Genomic DNA, 18,735 nt, shown 5'->3' with positions numbered 1-18,735 from the left:
TATTCAACTTGCGGTTTCATTTGAATAGTTGATTTGGGATGAGCTTTTAGCTTTAAAAGTACAATTTCTCAGAACTAGTAAAATGTTAGTTATTAACTTGTCCCAGGAAACCGATGATATTTTGTATGCTTTCATATTATAAACTTATTGAAATTATGGCTAAAAATTATCCTTAGAGATTCGTTGTATCAAATACAGTTTTTGAATTAAGATTTTTTTAAAGAAATTTTTGCATTTTTATGATTTATGCAAAATATTAGGGGGCATTTTCAACGAGTTGTAAATAACTCGCTATCCATGAAGAAGTATAGAAATTGAAAAATAATACAATTTTCAGGCGTTGCTTAATATGTAGGTGAACTAATTCAATTAGATGAATCTCACCCATATAACTAAAGGTTCCAGCTCTTTAACTTCACAAACATCAACAGATGAAAGAATTGAAGGAATATAGATGTTCATATATGGGGAAAATGGTGAATGTTTCCCAGGGTGTAAAGTGGCCAGCTAAACCAGCCAATGACAGGTCATAAATTCTGTAGATGCCTAGACTTCTATATTATCTTCTGTAAAATGTTCTTCATTTCTGTTGTAATATGTTAATTGTATGTTTACTTAGTTTACCGACAGGCACTAACACATTAACATAGGCTTATTAATCATTTGAATGCACTGTACCAATTTGCAATAAAAACAATGTTTTGTTGTAATTGACATATATTTAACAATAATTTCTAGTACATAGGTAATAAATAAATAAATAAATAAATAAATAAATAAATAAATAAATAAATAAATATAAATGTAATCCTTTAGCCAAACCATGAAGATACTTTTGAGAAAAGGCCAGCTGGTTGTTCCGTTGTTGACACTATTTGATCTAATTGTTTAGCATTTCGTGCTGAAAAAAAAAACAGTTCTCATTAAAGCTAAAGAAGATACAAGTCTGTGGCATTTAGATGAAGAGGTAGATGTCACTAAAATTGAGAAAATGAGTTAAGTATCTAGTTCCACTCTATAAGGTCTACGGAAGGTTTGGTGAAAAGATACAAGTTAAGAAAAATTAGTTTATTCCAATATTTCAATATCAAATCGGTTAACGCCCTAAAATACAAAGCCAATATCAGGTAAAAAAGTACATATTATAACTTGTATCAAAATTGCATTAAAAAATCCAATACGAGAAGAAACACAATATGACTTGCGCAAATTCACATACCTATTTCATTCTTAACTTATGTATTTAAAGTTTATTTAAAGTTTATTCTAAGACAGCACCCAAAATTCTATGTTCAAGAAATAAACACCGAAACTATTTTAAACATCATAAACTTTTCTGCTCACACAAATTTAAAATACACATTTAATCAGGGCATTCATAACACGTGTAACTCAAAAAATCTTCATGCTACTAAATTTCGCTCAACGAAGTTCGGAAAAAAGTCTGGAAAATATTGGCCATTCCGAATTTAATAAACTGCCCGATGAGCTTAAAAATGAAAAGTCGAATAGCAAAACCAAAAGTCTCGCAAGAAAAAAATATTACTTAAATCTTTTTGATGGTGATACCTATTAATGTAATTTATATAGAAAGTGTAAAGTACATTGTGTTTTCTTACTACTTGGAGTGTATTAATTATGTATGATATTATGTATTGTCACAAAAATCTTTTATTTTTATGTACGGTCCCAAATTTGTTTATTTTATATAACTCCTGGGAGTATGATATCTACTAAATGTATTATATGTTTAATATTTAATAAATAATGAAAAAAAAAATAATAAAACCATTACAAAAACATTAAATAGGTCCCCCACACAATCAGCTAATCGTGACTTATACCACTGTAGTGTATTGGCTAAAACACTTGACTTACATACGGAAGGTTCGATTCCCGGTGAGAACACAAAAATAGTGAATTTTCTCAAGCCTGGGTATTCAGTGCTGTAAAAATACCTCTTTTACTAAATGCTACAGAATTGTTATAATCAGATTTTCAATAGATTACAAGCAAATGTGTCACTTACACGACAATACGTAGATATGTCTTACTTTTACAACATAAAATGAAAATATAAATCATTATTGTATTTGTTTTATTTAAACTTCGACTTACTACAGAATGGCATTTTGTTTGAAGTAGGCACATAGAAAACACCTCTACTAGCGAGTTTATCAGCATAATAACCCAATAACGTGCAGTTGGTTTCTTGACATTGCATATTGATGGTAGAATCCACGCTGGAAAATTAAAAAAATACAAAATATAAACAAGTCCAATGATAACTATTGATCATTCATCACTCTATCTTATAATAAGATGGAGTGGACAGCAAAGGAGAGACTGGTACGGTCATTTATTTATTCAATAAAGGACCAGAGGGCTCTTACAAAATACAGTTAAGAGTACATAAAGCATTGTAATGCTTTCTCTTTCTACAGAAAATAAAATCATAACTATTACATTAAACATGTAATGAATTCTAAAAAAAGAAAAAGGAAATAAAGTAAAGAAACACATTAAAAAGAGGAGAATTGAGGGGATGGCCATACGATGGATAGGATAGCTGATTTGATTGCAGCAGGAGTGGTGTGGAACAAGTTTAACAGCTCAGTATAATTATTTGCAGTTCTGTGATGCTCACTAGGCTAGGGCAGGGGAGAATAGTGGGTGAAGTTTGTCCTATTGTACTCACACTGGAACATGTTTTGAAGTCTGGTTGTCCTTGTGGGTACACGAAAGTTTATCGGGGATAGTAATTTAGGGCAATCTATTAGGGCGCATATCACTTTGTGCATTAGAGTGAGGTCAGCAATTGTCCTTCTAGTGGAGAGCAATGCCCAAAGAATGGACACCACCAGACTCCCGTTGCACTTCATCAGCCTCACGAGACTCGTCCACGTGGAAGACCTCCCGAAAGATGGAAGGACAGCTGGGAATCCACCTCACAGGAGGAATAACACTTTGGAAAACAGACCACATAGGTCTACAGCAAGGAAGAAGATGAAAACAGTAGGCAGAGTTTGATAACAATATGCGGATTGTGTTCATATAGATGGTTTTGGGACTGACTGATCATGATAACAATAACCGATTGATAATATCATCCGCTTTTCTAATATCCACATTTTACTGAATTTTATTGATTAATATAAAAAAATTAAAACAGCTTCTAAGGTGTATCTATACAATATTAAAAATGCTCATTACGAGTTTACCTTTTGGGATCTAAATTCCACGGGTAACCCATCAGTGGGCATTTTTGTTTTATGCTTGCGATAAATAGTTCATACGCTCGTCCATGGTTGCAAACTGCATTCTTTATTCCTGAAATAAATCACATAGAAACTCATAAAAGCCATGCCATATGCCACATGCAAATTTAATATGAAACGAAGTTTTACTATGAACATATTTAAAAAATCGAAAAATAGTTTTGTACTATCAAAAATCTAATTATTTATTTTATTTTATTTTTATTTTCTTTTATTCAGGAAACATACAGTACAGTTACAAAGTTTAATATTTTACACAATTGGACTTAATTCTAATGGACCAGTGAAGTTTCCATATTAAAAAGCTATTAAATCTAATGTTAATTATGAAAGTAAAAAAAAGAGAAGGAAAAAGAAAACATAAATGAAAGTTGTTTGAAAATTTAAATTTAAGTGAAAAAAATATATTTTAAGGTTTGTAGTTTGTAGTGAGTATTTACAAATGGAAATAATATTAAAAATGAAGAAAATTTGTAAGAGTAATTAAGAATTAAGAATGGAAATAAAGAATGAAAAACATACTCAGATGTAAAAATAAAATAAAATAGTAATAACATTTTTTTTTAAAAGGAAAAACATGAACACATATTTATTTTAAGGGATTCAAAGAAACGATGCGAAGAATCTTTAAGTGAAATATAAGACAGTAAATTTAAATTTAGGTCAATTTAAAAAACATCTTCAAAATTAATGACACATTATAGTAAGAGCAGCAATATATTGATTTTATTTATAATATAAGTAATTAAAAGTAGTTTAAAAGTATAACAAGTATAAAAACATGCCAATGGCAGCAGAGAAAAAAGAAAAAATAAAGAAGGAATAACAAGTATGGCAAGTAATCAATTTTTATATTTCTATTTGTGAAGTTAATATTTGTGACTTCATCATTGACCCGATATAGAATGAAAACTCTTAACTGTTGTGAGTCTATAATGTCCCACGAGTCTACATAGAATACAAGACTTGACATAGTATGCCTCAAATTTTTTTTGAACAATGAAGTTGTATTTTGCCATAACAGACCTAAATTATAATACTGTTTTTATAAATATTGGAAAAGAGGTTATTAAACATCATCATTCTATGACCGCTCCCTAGTTGGAGCACATGGTGTCCACGAAGATCCTCCAGGCATCTTTGTCAGCTGTCTGCTCCTGTGCATCCTCACAAGTTAGGTTTGTGTCCTGTAGTTCTGACATGAACTACCGACAAATAGTCAGCAGTGGACATTCAGGACATTGAGAACCTGATGCCTTGTAAAGTAGGCAAGCGTGGTTAAGGCTCTCAGGAGGCATCCGCAGTGCATGGCCAAGCCGACTGCATAGCCTCTGCTTGATGACAGTTGTCACCGGAGTTTGCTGTGTCTGTTCATTACTTCATTCCTTACAAAGTCGAACTACCCAACACCCAAGATTTATTCTCAAAACTCAGACTTTTTTACATTATTAAACAGTATTTATATGCCTAATTAATTTGTGTTTGTTTATAATACCCGTGTTTCAAAATATGTCATCTTTTGCTTAATGTAATATGGTTTTCCAGAGAGATTTTTTAAAACAGTTTTATCCTCAAATCTGATCCCTTGAATGACTTTTTGAAGTTTATTAAAAATTGTATTTAAACAATCACTTCGACTTATCGTTTTCTAAATAACTTAAGATTTAGATTTCTAAAGTATAATAACGTTTTTAAATGTTGTAATGTTGGAAAAAAAGGTACCAAAAGTTATGTGCAATAAATAAAATTACTCAGTTTTAGTCAAATAATGGTCCTAATTTTAGGAATATAGAATGTGTTGACTGTCTAAATTAAAAGTAAACTTACTTTCACGAATCGACAGACTCTTGAGAAATCCGGTGACAGTACATCCTGGTTGGATCAATCCTCCATTAGGATAGAAATCTACATGTCCTGTAAAAATATTAATTATTTTGTTTATTTATTTTATTTTATTTTATTTGGGATTTTTACAGCTATTACATAAACAAAATAAGTAAAAAATTTTAACAATGCTAAAGCCAATTAAAAAAATCCACTGTAAATATAATGACACATAATATATAAGAAAAGAAGTTTAGTAATTGTATTTGTGTGACGTTTGTATTCATGTGTATGTGAATGTGTGTATGCGTGAATGGATGAGGGAGAGGATACATGTGCGTGTGGGAATGAATGAGGGAGAGGGTGCGTGTGTGTGGGTGCGTAAGTATAAAAAATAATTGTTTAAAACTTGTAATTGTATTAAAAATAGTACAATAAAGAGCTTAGTAAAAAGTTAGAAACCTTTTTGTTAAAATTCAAATCATGAAATTATATAAATTGTTTTTTTTTTTAAGTATGTTAAATTTCAAAACCGTATTCTGAAAAAAAAAAGCATTTTATTTTAAAATTTAACTGATACACATCGAATGAATAATGTGCGACGAGTCCTATACAATACGGTAGGTAACCAAACATGCAGTAAATACGAAATAATGACAACAATAATATAAGGTTTGACAATACGCGAACGTTGATTCAAAACGAACACACAAATGCATATTATATGCACATACATAATATATAAATAAGAATGACATATAAGTTTGATAGAAATGATTCGGATTATAAAAATCAGGTGTCTCAAACAGTCGGCCCGCAGTACGGGGATACATAATTATATTAAAAGATCTTCTCACTATAAAACTTATATTTGTTAAGGGATACAGAGAGCAACGGAGAGGAGGATGCGGACAAAGACAATTTATTACCTATGGCAGTTTTGATAAATTTAATATTTTTGGTAAATATATCTAATTTTTAAGTACTTTACTCACCACAAGGGAAAACTTGACCAAAGCTTTTTGCATTTGTATGAACCACATCAACAAAGTCTGCATCAGTTCTATCAAGCAGCATCTTATCATTTCCTGTCTCATAACATGGCTCAGCAGGGTCTAAACCTACAGAAAGAAATTCATGAAACATATTGAGTTTTTCTAGATGTTAGAGTTCAAATCTTTAGTTAGTTAAAAATGGCAGAATCTGCTTCTGTAAAGCCGTGAGAATTTAAAGAATTTCAAAGATGTTTAAGAAACAATTTTGAATCAAGTAAATACTTTAATAATATGTATTTACAAGTAAAACAACCCCCAGACTCCCTCATATTACACTGCATGGTCCTCGTGGAAGACTTCCCAAAAGATGGAAGGACAGTTGGTAATCCACCTGACAGTAGGAACAAGCCTCTGGAGAACAGACAACTTAGGTCTTTACCAAAATTTTGTCATAATAATAATGATACGTTGATATGAAACCTTTCAATAAGACTGAATGTCAAATTTGACTTCTTCCTGGGCATCAAATGATATTACGTTTTACAACCATACACACAAATTTAAAATATTATTATTCTATTCAAACATCTATAAAACATTTTTTTCTTCATTAATTTGACTAAAATATGTCAAAATCTACACAGAGTATCCGCCATCAAAATCAATAGATTTTTCGGGGAGGTCTCATTCATGCTATACTATTTTATTTGTAATGTTGAAAATTACCATAATAAAATGTATAAGTCATACCTGTAATACGTCCAACTCTTCCAACAAAATTAGACGCATAGGAGCAGATGTGGGAACCGAGACTGTGCCCTATAAGATGGATGTTTTTTGTACTAGCTCCAATATTCAGAAGGCGCTGCAAAAACCTGAAAGTAAAATCAATTTTGTTTAGTTTTAAAATGTTATTTAAACAAAGATCCTGTCAAACTTTGTTGCTATAGAATGATAAGTACAGTCCAATATCTTCCCCGACAGTGCGAGTATTAGCTACTGCCTTCCAATACTTCCATGTGTGACTTCCCTTGCTCCAGTCCACGGTAAATACATTCAGATCTTCCTGCAACACAAACAGAGAATAATATTACTGTAATTAGTATTGCCTAATGTCATTGATAAACTTATAGTTTTTTTTTTAGAAAGATAAGTATTATTGGGAGTTTAGAAGTTTTAAACAATTGATGTTCGTATTATTCAAAATAGGAACTGTATTTATTGTGGCTATTATAACGTGGCTGTAAAAGCCAGTTTTTTACCTAAACAGTTGAGTGAAATTATGTAAAATATATAACAATTGCCGCTGAGGCGCAGTTGGTTTGACAGTCAACTTAGCAAAGGCTTAGCAGATAATTCTTAAAAAAAAAAACTTTCAATATGATCCTGTTTTTTTAAATTCTTTTACAACTATAGCAACGTGATTAAACATAGGATTTTTTTTAATGCAGGAAGATCCACTCCAAAGAACTGAAAATAATGCTAGTTACTTACAAGTCTACATATTCATAATATTATGAAGTAAAACCGATGGTTTAATAATTCATTAAATAGATAATTAATTTATATATTTCAAATTTTCAAAGCATATGTCGTCAAACATTTCAATAAATTTTAGAAAATGTTTGTACACATCCACTTTTCTATGTCTACCGGTTTCAAGGCGTACCTGTCTCTTCGCCAGAAAACTAATTACACTAACATGCAAATCCCACATAGTATAGAAAACGGGAAAAAATCTCACAGAGGCACAGCCTGTGCGAGGGTATTCAGATTAATTGAGTTAGCACAATCATTTACTAAATTAAGTAAACATATTAATAACGCATTTAAGATCCATTTATTTGAGCAGAACAGATATTAAAATGATAGTAATTCAAGTAATTTTCATTGCAATAATATAAAGAATAATGGTTGACTTACATGAAGCAGGAGTGTTCGAGTCATACTGTTCACCCAAGAGGCGTTTCCATTACTCATAAACCCATGTACAATAAATACTGAAGGCATATCGGCACTGTAGGTAGTTTTGTTAATGTGAAATCCCCTTTCTGAATTAAAAATGCGAATTGGGTTCTTGACTTGACGTGTGTGCAGGTAAAAGCGAGTGTCGATTTGTTGCGATGAGCTGGGATTCATATCCAATATTTTGGAAGCAAATTTTGATAGAAATCCGTCACCGTAACACGAAAATGGGGCAGACTGCATTGGAACCTAAAAAGCATAAATTCTAATTACATAGAATTTACGCAAATTTCATGGCGTTTTAAAAATTTAGGTAAACTTTTATTTAGTTTTCAGTTCTTTTGCTACATATAAAATCAACAGATAGCTGTAAACACTTGCACATGAAAGGTTTCTTGCAACACAAGCATATTATTCATAAGCTAGAATAGATGTTCACTCTCTCTCTTCAATCCGGGTCTCACGTCTGAGGATGGTGATCATGCCTGACTTCATCTGGAATGGTCTTGTGCTATTTTGTAGGCATTTGTCAGTGATAATTCAGTGACTAAGCCGTTCCGCTACATCTTGTCGGTTGATGTCCTTGTCCCTTCAACACTTCCCAGGAGGATAGTTTTCTCCAAACTATAAGAGTTCCCCCTGGAAATATGTCTGGAAGATGTTCATTATCACTTCCCTATTTGCACTGTGCATAGTGCATAGGGCACTGCATTGGTACTCCAATTGCAGCGTATCTTGATAATTTTTCTTACATGAAGGTAAGATGATCAGTCTTAAGCTTCAGGAGCCAGTCCAGGGATTATGAAATATTCAAGCGTAAACACACCTTATTAAATAAATATTTCATATCAACCATGCTGGGAATCAAACCCGAGACCTCTTGCATGGCAGGCAAACGCGCTAACCCTACACCACGAGGTGGACAAATAAATAATATAGGTAAACATAAATGAAATATTAACATAAATATGTAGTATTTAAAACTGTCTGAACATTTTGTTGATTATCTCTGTATATTAAGTCTTCTCTGTATATTTTGAATTTGAAAAAAGTATATTGTTAAGTGTCCTCGGCACGGGTAACCCCCGGTCACATTATTTTTATTATTAATCATTGTTATTCATGTGGAAATAAAAAAAATAAAAAATAATAATGAATATGAAGATAACGCAATTGTAACCCTCAAAATCCACAAACCAGCAAAACCCACAAATTCACGCGCCTACCTACTATCTAGCGAGTGGCGCGATCATACAAAATAACTAAGAACTATAGTTACATACATAATAACTAAGAACATACTCTTGGAGTATGCCTACCAAATCTGGAGTCCCTTTTTAAAAAAGACAGAGTTGTTGGAGAAAGTCCAGAGAAGAGCAACCAAAATGGTAGTTTCTCTAAGAAATAAATCCTATGATGACTGCATAAGGGAGCTCGGGTTAAGTTCACTGGAAGAGCGGAGGCTGAGTGGTGACTCGATTGAAACATTCAAAATCTTAACTGAGCAATATAATGTACCCAAGTTGAAATCAAGGTTCACTATGAATGAAAATCGCTATCTCAGAGGTCATTCATTGAAACTAAACACTACCTCCTTCTCATCCAACTCCGGGAAAAACTTCCTGAGAAACCGAGTCGTGGAGAAATGGAATAGTCTTGCCGACAAAGTGATTGGTGCTTGTTTAGTTAATGTATTAAAAAACCGCCTAGATGCACACATCAATTTATAATGTTTAATAACCATGTACACTTGATATACACGCATCAGCTTAATAGCTGCTAGTGTATTATTATTATTATTAATAATAATATAGTAACAGAATAGTAATGAAATAATGCAGAGCAGAACCACCTTTAAAACCAATGATTCACATCCACCCTGCCAGGAATCGAACCCAGAACCCCAAGAATGGATGGTACTGAGTTCGATAACTGGCAAGGCGGACGTAAAGTATTGATATCAAAGGTTGTTCAAACTGCAATATTTCATTATTCCTGGACTGGTCCCTGATCACCTTACCTTTATATAAACGGGTTCAGTACCACTAAGTACAGAGATGGGAATGATGATGATGATACATGTATAACTTACCTTTTGCATTCTGACTCGAGTTCTAACATTAGAATGCGAATCAGTATTTTCTTCATTTGAATCAGTATTTTCTTCATTTGAATTTTCTAATGCATCTATTTTGGATATTAGCTCCAAATCTTCTTCGTTGAGAATTCCTTCTACTGAAAATACAATTTTGGGTTACTTTTATTGCGAAATTTTAATTTATTTGTTAACGCCCGGCACCGGCGAAATACACATAGAATTTACCCTATGCCTGGCCCATTTTTGTGAAATTTCATGCTTTGTAAATGGTTTCTAAAAAGTGTCATAATTATGAAAATGCTGGGTTAAATCAATTGAAACTTCTCATATTTATTTGAAACAATTTAATAAGTCATTTTTGTATGATAGTTTTGCCAACATTGGCCTTTATGGAGGGCCACATTGCAATGTTTGCACATATACAGGGTCTCACTCCTTTTTTGTCCTTTGTATCCCGGAGCCGTGTAAACACGTGAATATAACAACCATGTGTTGTGTCCCGGTCCCATGTTTACACGTGGTTTACCAGCAGTGAAAAAGTACTAATAAAAGTCACTAGATGTCTATAAAGTGTATTTTTTTAGACAGTTGGGAAACCACGCGAAAACACGAGACCGGGACACAACACGTGGTTATAAAATCACACGTTTACATGGCTCCAGGATACAAAGTGTTAACCATCTAACCAAGCCAAATGTTTATTGTCATGTATCGTGTTATCAGCGCTGTGATTTTTTAAAGTTTTATAATTTGTGAAGTCACAAGTTCTCTTCGGTGAGTTCTGCTGATTGATAAATTGGCCCTGTAAACCGGAAATATATCATAACACTCGTTTTTATTAAAATAATAATTATTTTTTACGTACATTTTCAAGAAACTTTATCATACAATTTAACAGTCTAATTTTTACTGCGCGTAAGAAATTTTTTTTCATATCTAATTTCCCTTAGCAACTTCCTCATTCCAAGTTTTAAAATTTACTAAGAAATTACGTTTATTCGAACTTACTGTTTTTAAACTAAATCATAAGATCTAACATTGGACTAACTTGAAGTTACTTATTCTTTGCTCGCTAAATAATAATACATTGTATTTTTTGCATTAGGAGCTCATATATAATCATATGCACCAGGCCAAGAGGCTAACTTACAGTGAGGAATTATTAAATAGACCATCCAGGCTTACAAAACGAACTAATTGGGATTTACATCCTTTTTGTAATACTTTCAGTTTATCAACATTTTTATAATGTAACTACTAAAATAAATAACAAATTTGCGATAGTGTTTTGAGCATGTCCATATATTTGTAGACAAGCTGGATTTCCTCATTAGGGAGTTATTAAGATCTAAATTTATCGCAACAGAGAGGGAAAACATTTTTGACAAGGGAATAGTCAACAGATGGAAAAGCTGAGGAAATGGGATGTTTAAACAAGCGGATTGGTGAATACAGTGTAAAGTTAGAATAAATTTGCAAATCATTGAAAAATTTATTTACTTACATTCATTGAAATCTTCGCCATTCGCAAAATGAACCACCGAAAGGGCAAAGAAGACAATTGAAAAATATAATACTTTTTGTGATTTCATGGTGAATTTGATTGAACCAAATCAAATTAGCAGTAAATTTGTATATTTATTATCAAGATGAGTTGCAGTCTTACTACAATAAACTGTAAACTTAATCAAAATACTACTAGAACAACTAATTTCGATTGATTTAAATTCCACATTTATATGCAATCGCAAATTGATCTATTCAGGGATAAAAAACCATTAGTTTAATCTAACTTAAAACACCAGGAAAGATAAATTTGGATTGGTTGGAAATTTGTTGTTTTGATTTGGGTATTTTTTTTTAGCAGGCAGTTTTTTTTATATGAATACAAAGCATTGATGAATTTAAAAGGCATTTTATTGTAATAAAGCACATTCTATCGAACATAATTTATTCAATAAAAAAAACTAAAGATTGATACATTTTTTTCAATGGATGCGTTCGTAAAGTAGGCAGTCCATTACAGAGATCCTGCCTCATTACGATGAAGAAGAAGCAACTTCGCATATGCTAAAATATTGGGTAGCCTGCTCCAAAGTCAAGGGTTTTTCAAAATCTTTACCAAATGTTACGGAAAAACCTTGGTTCTCCAAAGTGATTCTGAACAAGTTCGAGATATCCTCTATATGTAGAGTGCACATTCAACACTGATGCGTTCTCACTTGTTCAGAACCCATGTTTGAGATTCTGCCATGTGCAAATGTCAGCTTGACGAGGAAGATTCAAACTACATCTTTTTTGGATGTCCAATAATAGATTGTTATTCCAAATTCTTTTTAGACATCTCCAATATTAACATTCCACTCCCTATCAATAACCTAACGCCTGTCCTTAACCAATAAACCTGTATATACAATTTTGTGTAAATATCTTGCAACTAATGGAATTAAGTGTTGTAAATAAGAAAAAAACAGGACACAGGCTAGAACACCGCAGATGAGAGGTGAAAAAAGCCACAAAAAAGAAGATACAAATTTAAAAAATATAAATATTGTATTGCCTATTTCAGAATACATCTGTACCTTAAAGCTGAAAGGCTAGAAGTCACATTTTTTGCTTGCAAGTTATAAATATCATTTTGTTCATATTTTCCGATTCTATTACTGCTAAAAATATTGGAGTCCTCCGGTATACCACTACTGAAATAGCTTGTTCTAAAACACCGGCAGTGCAGTAATAATACTCATGCTTTTAACAAAATTCAACGCTTTGCTGGTACTAAAGCAGTGGATACTGAATAAATTCCACAATTTTTGTAACAATCTACCTCTGAAGCAGCGAGGGATTTTGCAGAAGATTAAGTTTTATTGTCATATTCAACTATACTTAACCATTCATTATGTCATTTCTTTTGCCGTTAATTCCATTATTTTAATTTCCTTTTTTTCACACACTGCTTACTTTCAATAACTATTTTATTTTTATTAATATCATATCATTAAATTTATATTTGCTATTGATTTTCGTAAATAATCAATGTTTTAATTAATGGCCCGTAATTGAATGTTTTTGCCAAAATAAAGTTTTGTAAATACATTTTTTTTCATTCAATATTCTACATTACTTTTTATACTAAAGTCCAACGAGGAATTAGGGCACGGGCCGGGCGGTTAAAACAAAAAACATCAAAGTCCCGTAGTTATTTGATGGTCCATATTTTAACTGTTTTTTTCTTAAATATTCTTATCAAAAGCTTATAAATCCAAAAAAACATCAATAAATTATGTTTTTGCTTCGAGAGATACATTTGAAACAGTTAAAACTTTAAATCGCTCTCCTGAACAATTTACCAAATGTGATTTCCAGCATTTCAGCTTTAAGGTACAGATATTGTAAATAGGTACTTAAGATTAATTTCTTTTTAGATAAAAAATACAACACTACAACAATTCTTGGTATTTTCTCATTCCCTACAAATACACAAAATCAAAAAAAAAACACAAAATTGTTTCCAACTAGACAATAATTGACTCTTGAAACTGTCACAGACAGAGATAATGTAGAACTATTACTAGTTGTCACAGAAACAAATTGTTGTCAACAAATACAATTATTGTTACCAAAATCTAATTTTTAGCTATCAATTTAATTTTTACATTTTATTATTAACATTTCATATGAATTTCTTATATCTTATAGCAAAAACGATAGTAAAATTTAAAAAAAAAATAAATGTTTGAATTCTTAAAACAGGAATTTGAGAGTTAAAGTTTTATGCCAGTAAACCCATGATATTGAGATCTTTTATTTGTTGTGTGGAGTCCTCGAGACATCGTTGAAATTTTATCTCCATGTTGTCTGAAACCATTTTAAGGACCTCAAAGGTGACTCAGTTTATTTCTTCGCGCTTGTAAGGTGTCTACTTAATCTGAGGAATATAAGGATAAGGTCAGAATATACAAGACACGTGTGAGACCCATCATGACTTGTGCTGTGGAAGCGCGGGCTGACACTGTTCGTACCAAAGGGCTACTCAGAACTGCTGAAATGAAGGTTTTAAGGTTTATTACTAGAAAAACGGCCTGAGACCTAATCCGGAATACTTTAATAAGAGATACGTGTATAATAGAGGATATTGTGTCATGGAGCAGATCCAGACGAAGATACTGGAGGGACTGTGAAATCTCATCTGGAAGACCACCCAGGAGGTGGAGGAACAGTTGGACCTCATCATCTCAGGAGAACAACTCGGTAGTCAGATGGCAGAAGGGACCATCTGTATTTTTTTCTAATTTGTAGTTTTCGAAAGTTGTAATAAATATTTCAGTAAATACATATAGAAAAAAAAAAACAGCATCATTTAGAATGGTCATTCATTATTGAAAAGTAACACTAAAATCTTTTAGTTTGTGGATAAAAGTCTTGAAATTTAGTAGTATTTCAGCTCTCCTAAACATTTTTGAAAATTACAGATGGTCCCTTCTGCCATCTGACTACCGAACTAGTTATCTGTATCGCAGATTTTAGGATCTCTTAAAAGATTATGTTTTTACATTAAGAATCTGTATTACAACAGAGATGAAGAACATTTAAGATAAGATAATATAGAAGTCTAGGCATCTACAGGGCTTATGACCTGTCATTGGCTGGTTTAAGTGGCCACTTTACACACTGTGTAACATTCACCATTCTGCCCATATTTGAACATCTATATTCCTTCAATTCTTTCATCTGTTGATGTTTGTGAAGTTAAAGAGCTGAAACCTTTATTTATGCGGGTGAGATTAGTGTAATTTAATTATTTAACTTGCATACTAGACAACAAATTTTTAATTAAAAAAAAAAATCTATACTTCTTCATGGACCAGGTGGATTTACCAACAATATTTTGATTTTGTTATTTGATTGAGCTGTTAATATAAACATATTAACAGCTCCCAAGGGAGTTGAATCCAGTCCTTGTCTACAAAAACTTGGACAAGCTCAAAATATTGTCTCTATTACATATTTGAATACTTTCAAATGTCCTTTATTATATAACAGTTCAATGAATTGAATATGGTTTCGTGCTTCTGCCATATTTTGCATGCAAAGCAAAACATCCTAAATGCATTACTGGGCATAAATACTGTGGGAGTTCAATGGCATTACAATAAAACAAAGATCATAATATCGTTGGGTTTCTGGCACAAGTTGGTTACTCCAAATTTTCAAAAAAGGATATCTCTTCATAATTGGCATCAAATAATCGTTTATAAATATTTTGTATTTTATTACAAAAACTGTTTAATAATATTCATATTTTATCCATTTTAAATTATATTTAATAATAAAAATAATGTGACCTCACCTCAATAATGGGGTTACTCGTGCCGAGGACACTTAAGAATTATACCCTTTTAAAAAATATATTTACATTTGAGAATAAACAAAGAAGACTAACTTAATAAACAGAGATAATTAACAAAATATTCAGACAGTTTTAAACACTACGTATTTATGTTTATAATTAATTTATATACATCTATATTAATTATACTACAAAACGCACGATGAAAGAACAAAAACATAACATAAACTATACACTTGTGGAGCAGTTGATTCAATATTGGTTCCGGCGAATGAGACAATCCATTTTACTTCTACAATTTTTTACTTTCAACTTTACTTCAAACTTTCGAACTATTTCTGGTTACTAATTGTGGTTTTATTTCAATAGAGAAATACCGCTTTTTTTTTTACATTTCTTAAGTAATAAGGGTGAAATATTGTTGAGTAAAAAAAAAATTTTTACTGTTTATTAGTAGCATAAAAAATATTTTTAAATTTGTAATTTTGAATTCCTGTAAAAACTGTCATTGCATTGGCCATGTCCCCAATATGTCACGATTCATGTTAATATTCAACTTTGTTCCAAACCATTCTAACTTTTTTAGAACAACATTACGAATCTTGATGTCACTATTATCAGTACTAAACATGTTGCGTTTTTCTAGGAATATACTTTTTCATAATTTATTTTTTAAAATAGCGTATGAAAAAATTTCTACACAGTATCCATATTAATATTAATTAATAAATCAACTGATTTTGAAAATACAATGAATTTTGTAAAAACCATTTAATATATTATATAAAGGTATTCGCAGTATATATTTCCCTATTGTTGATTTGGGATGAGCTTTTAATTTTCAAAGTACAATTTCGTAAGATAGTTCACTGCTAGTTATGAAACTAGTGATATGTTAGTTACCAATTTGTGCCAGAAACCCGACGATATCATATATAATCAACAATGTTAATAATCTAAATAAAAATAAACATTAAACCGGTTCCTTGTTTTTGTTCACAAGAATTGAAGTTAAACAAACGTTTTTCTTGTAAATACAAATAAAATTTACTAGGGAAAATTTTTGGAGGAAGTTCATATTTGAACAAAAGATGAGAGATACTAAAATATTGTGGATTTAACTTTTGTGCGGTTACACGAGTCTACATAGAATACTCGACTTTATATATATAATTAAAAAAAAAAAAAAAATGTATTTTTTTTGTAGGAAATTATATAAAATACTATTGAACAGTATATCCCTACGTATTTTTTATTAATAAAATTATAAGAATCTATGTATATACTTAGAATATGTCCATACACTTCTTATTTTCTCAAACTGAAGGATTTGACCGCACTTATAAAAAAAAATCCCTTGTAGTAATTATGCTTCACCTTGTGGCAGTGTTGCCAATTTAGCGACTTTGTCGCTAGATTAAGCGACATTTTGACATTGAAAACGACTTTTTTATTTTTTTAGCGACAAATAAGTTCTAGCGACTTTTAAGCGAGCTGTCAAAAGTAAAACTGGAATCCCGTGTGATGAAGAAATTTTATTCCCAAAAATATAAAAAGGAATGGGAAGACAGACATTTCAAGTTTATTTTATTAAAATGAAATATTTTTGTCATCAATATGACATGTAATTATTTATAACGCTTTGATTTTATGTGATATGACTTGCTTTTAATAAAAATTACAATTATTTTGTTTTAGTTTACACCGGTATAAAAATGCATATATAATGCATATGGCCATAAAGATGCTATTTTACTATTTTGCATAGCAAAAGCGTTCCGTTTTTTTTTTTTGTGAACATAATATATTATGATGTCTGTTTTGTTAAATTAAGAGTACTTCATCACAATTAAATACTTTTGTTGTTAATATTATGGTAATAATCATTTACTACTGATTATATTTTTATCAGTAGCACGGAGAATATACATTTTTTATCTAATTTCCTTTACTTATGACATTACTTACTTTTACTAGATTAATTTCTTTAAAATAAAAACTTAAACATGTTTTTATTTTTTAATTACTTTTAAGTATTAATTAGGCTAAAAATCTTTGCCCCCCCTCCCATCACTATACCCCCCCCTCCCATCACTATACCCCCCCCTCCCATCAGCAACCCCCCTCTCCTTTCGCTTCTACCCCCCTCCGTCTAACATCTTAAGATCTAGAGACTTCTAGCGACTTTTGAACCTCCGTTTAGCGACATTTGGTCTTGAGGAGTTGGCAACACTGCCTTGTGGTGCTGCCGATACCGATATCTGTAGTCTGTGCCGATATCCTAATCGATCTTCTGAAAACATTCTACGGACCTTGTCCCTTTCCCACTCTCTATGAATATCGAATGGAGCTTCTCGCTACTATCCGTGATCCTTTTATAGGTCCTGACGGATATACATATCTGGTGGCTACCAGAAAAAAATTCAAGGCTTAACGTACCAAATATTAAATGTATTTTTTTAATACTATATGGAACTGTCACTATATAGGGAAAGGGGACACAATACTATATAGGGAAGTCACCTTAAGGTTTTTTCGTAATTCTAAAAAAATCGGAGAGCTAATTTACAAAATGTTAATTGAAACACGCAGAACTCCTTAGCTATAAAATGCCAGGAAAAAATAAAATAAGTTGCCAGAGAAAGAATAGTTTAATTACAAAAATAGCAAAGTGGCCGCCAGTATCGGCCTTCAGTATCGGCCGTCAGAAATATTAATGATTAAATGTTACGAAAATCAAAAATAAACCTAGTCATTAGACAACTCATAAATACAGACACAAGTTTCATGCACCCACATTTTATAACTTTTGCATTGGATCCAATCTTCGTTATGGAATTCCATGCATAAAAAACACGTTGTCACTTCATGACAAGCTAACTTTACAGCTGCACCGACAATCCTCCCTCGATGGTATATATCTCTGTATTAAAAGTAAACAAGCAGCTACAGGTTCACACTGCGCTAAACATACACTTGTGTGAGGACATTACACAACGAGATACTGTCACATCAACAATATCCGGTGTCAGTTTTCCTTAGCAGTAACCGGCTGATACTGTAGGCCGGCCGGTATTGCAGGACTTCCCCCTAATTACCATATTGATAAAATATTACATTTTCGCTTACATATGTCACTAGTCTCTGACTGATTTAAAGAGTTGTCTACGCCATTGCTGGCATGGTGATAGTAACATTTATAATCATCATTATCATTCCCATTCC

The 18,735-nt window shown here is 31.7% G+C and overlaps 1 protein-coding gene and 1 long non-coding RNA gene across 3 annotated transcripts; one reads left to right on the top strand and one right to left on the bottom strand.

Moving 5' to 3' along the window:
* Window positions 1-746: 746 nt before the first annotated feature.
* Window positions 747-11,783, bottom strand: LOC148281374 (pancreatic lipase-related protein 2-like). Its single transcript, XM_088226766.1, has 10 exons — window positions 11,665-11,783; window positions 10,155-10,297; window positions 8,021-8,311; window positions 7,060-7,163; window positions 6,848-6,972; window positions 6,098-6,223; window positions 5,106-5,192; window positions 3,222-3,330; window positions 2,119-2,243; window positions 747-901 (listed from the first exon to the last, which is right to left on the bottom strand). Exons 1-10 carry the CDS (start codon window positions 11,750-11,752, stop codon window positions 813-815), a joined length of 1,287 nt encoding a protein of 428 aa, XP_088082892.1. The 5' UTR covers window positions 11,753-11,783; the 3' UTR covers window positions 747-812.
* Window positions 11,784-13,804: 2,021 nt separating this feature from the next.
* LOC148281373 (uncharacterized) lies at window positions 13,805-17,290 on the top strand. Of its 2 annotated transcripts, none has more exons than XR_015822374.1 (2): window positions 13,805-14,044; window positions 16,973-17,290. It is a non-coding gene; the product is annotated as an uncharacterized LOC148281373 (long non-coding RNA). The 2 variants fall into 2 exon arrangements; XR_015822375.1 differs by lacking the exon at window positions 13,805-14,044 and adding an exon at window positions 14,430-14,938.
* The last annotated feature ends 1,445 nt before the right edge of the window (window positions 17,291-18,735 follow it).

The sequence above is a fragment of the Micrasema longulum genome, unplaced genomic scaffold, assembly GCF_059751315.1.
Source record: "Micrasema longulum isolate JH-2025_06_02 unplaced genomic scaffold, ASM5975131v1 h1tg000469l, whole genome shotgun sequence".
In the NCBI taxonomy this organism is placed as follows: domain Eukaryota; kingdom Metazoa; phylum Arthropoda; class Insecta; order Trichoptera; family Brachycentridae; genus Micrasema; species Micrasema longulum.
This window is presented reverse-complemented; position numbering and strand designations above follow the sequence as displayed.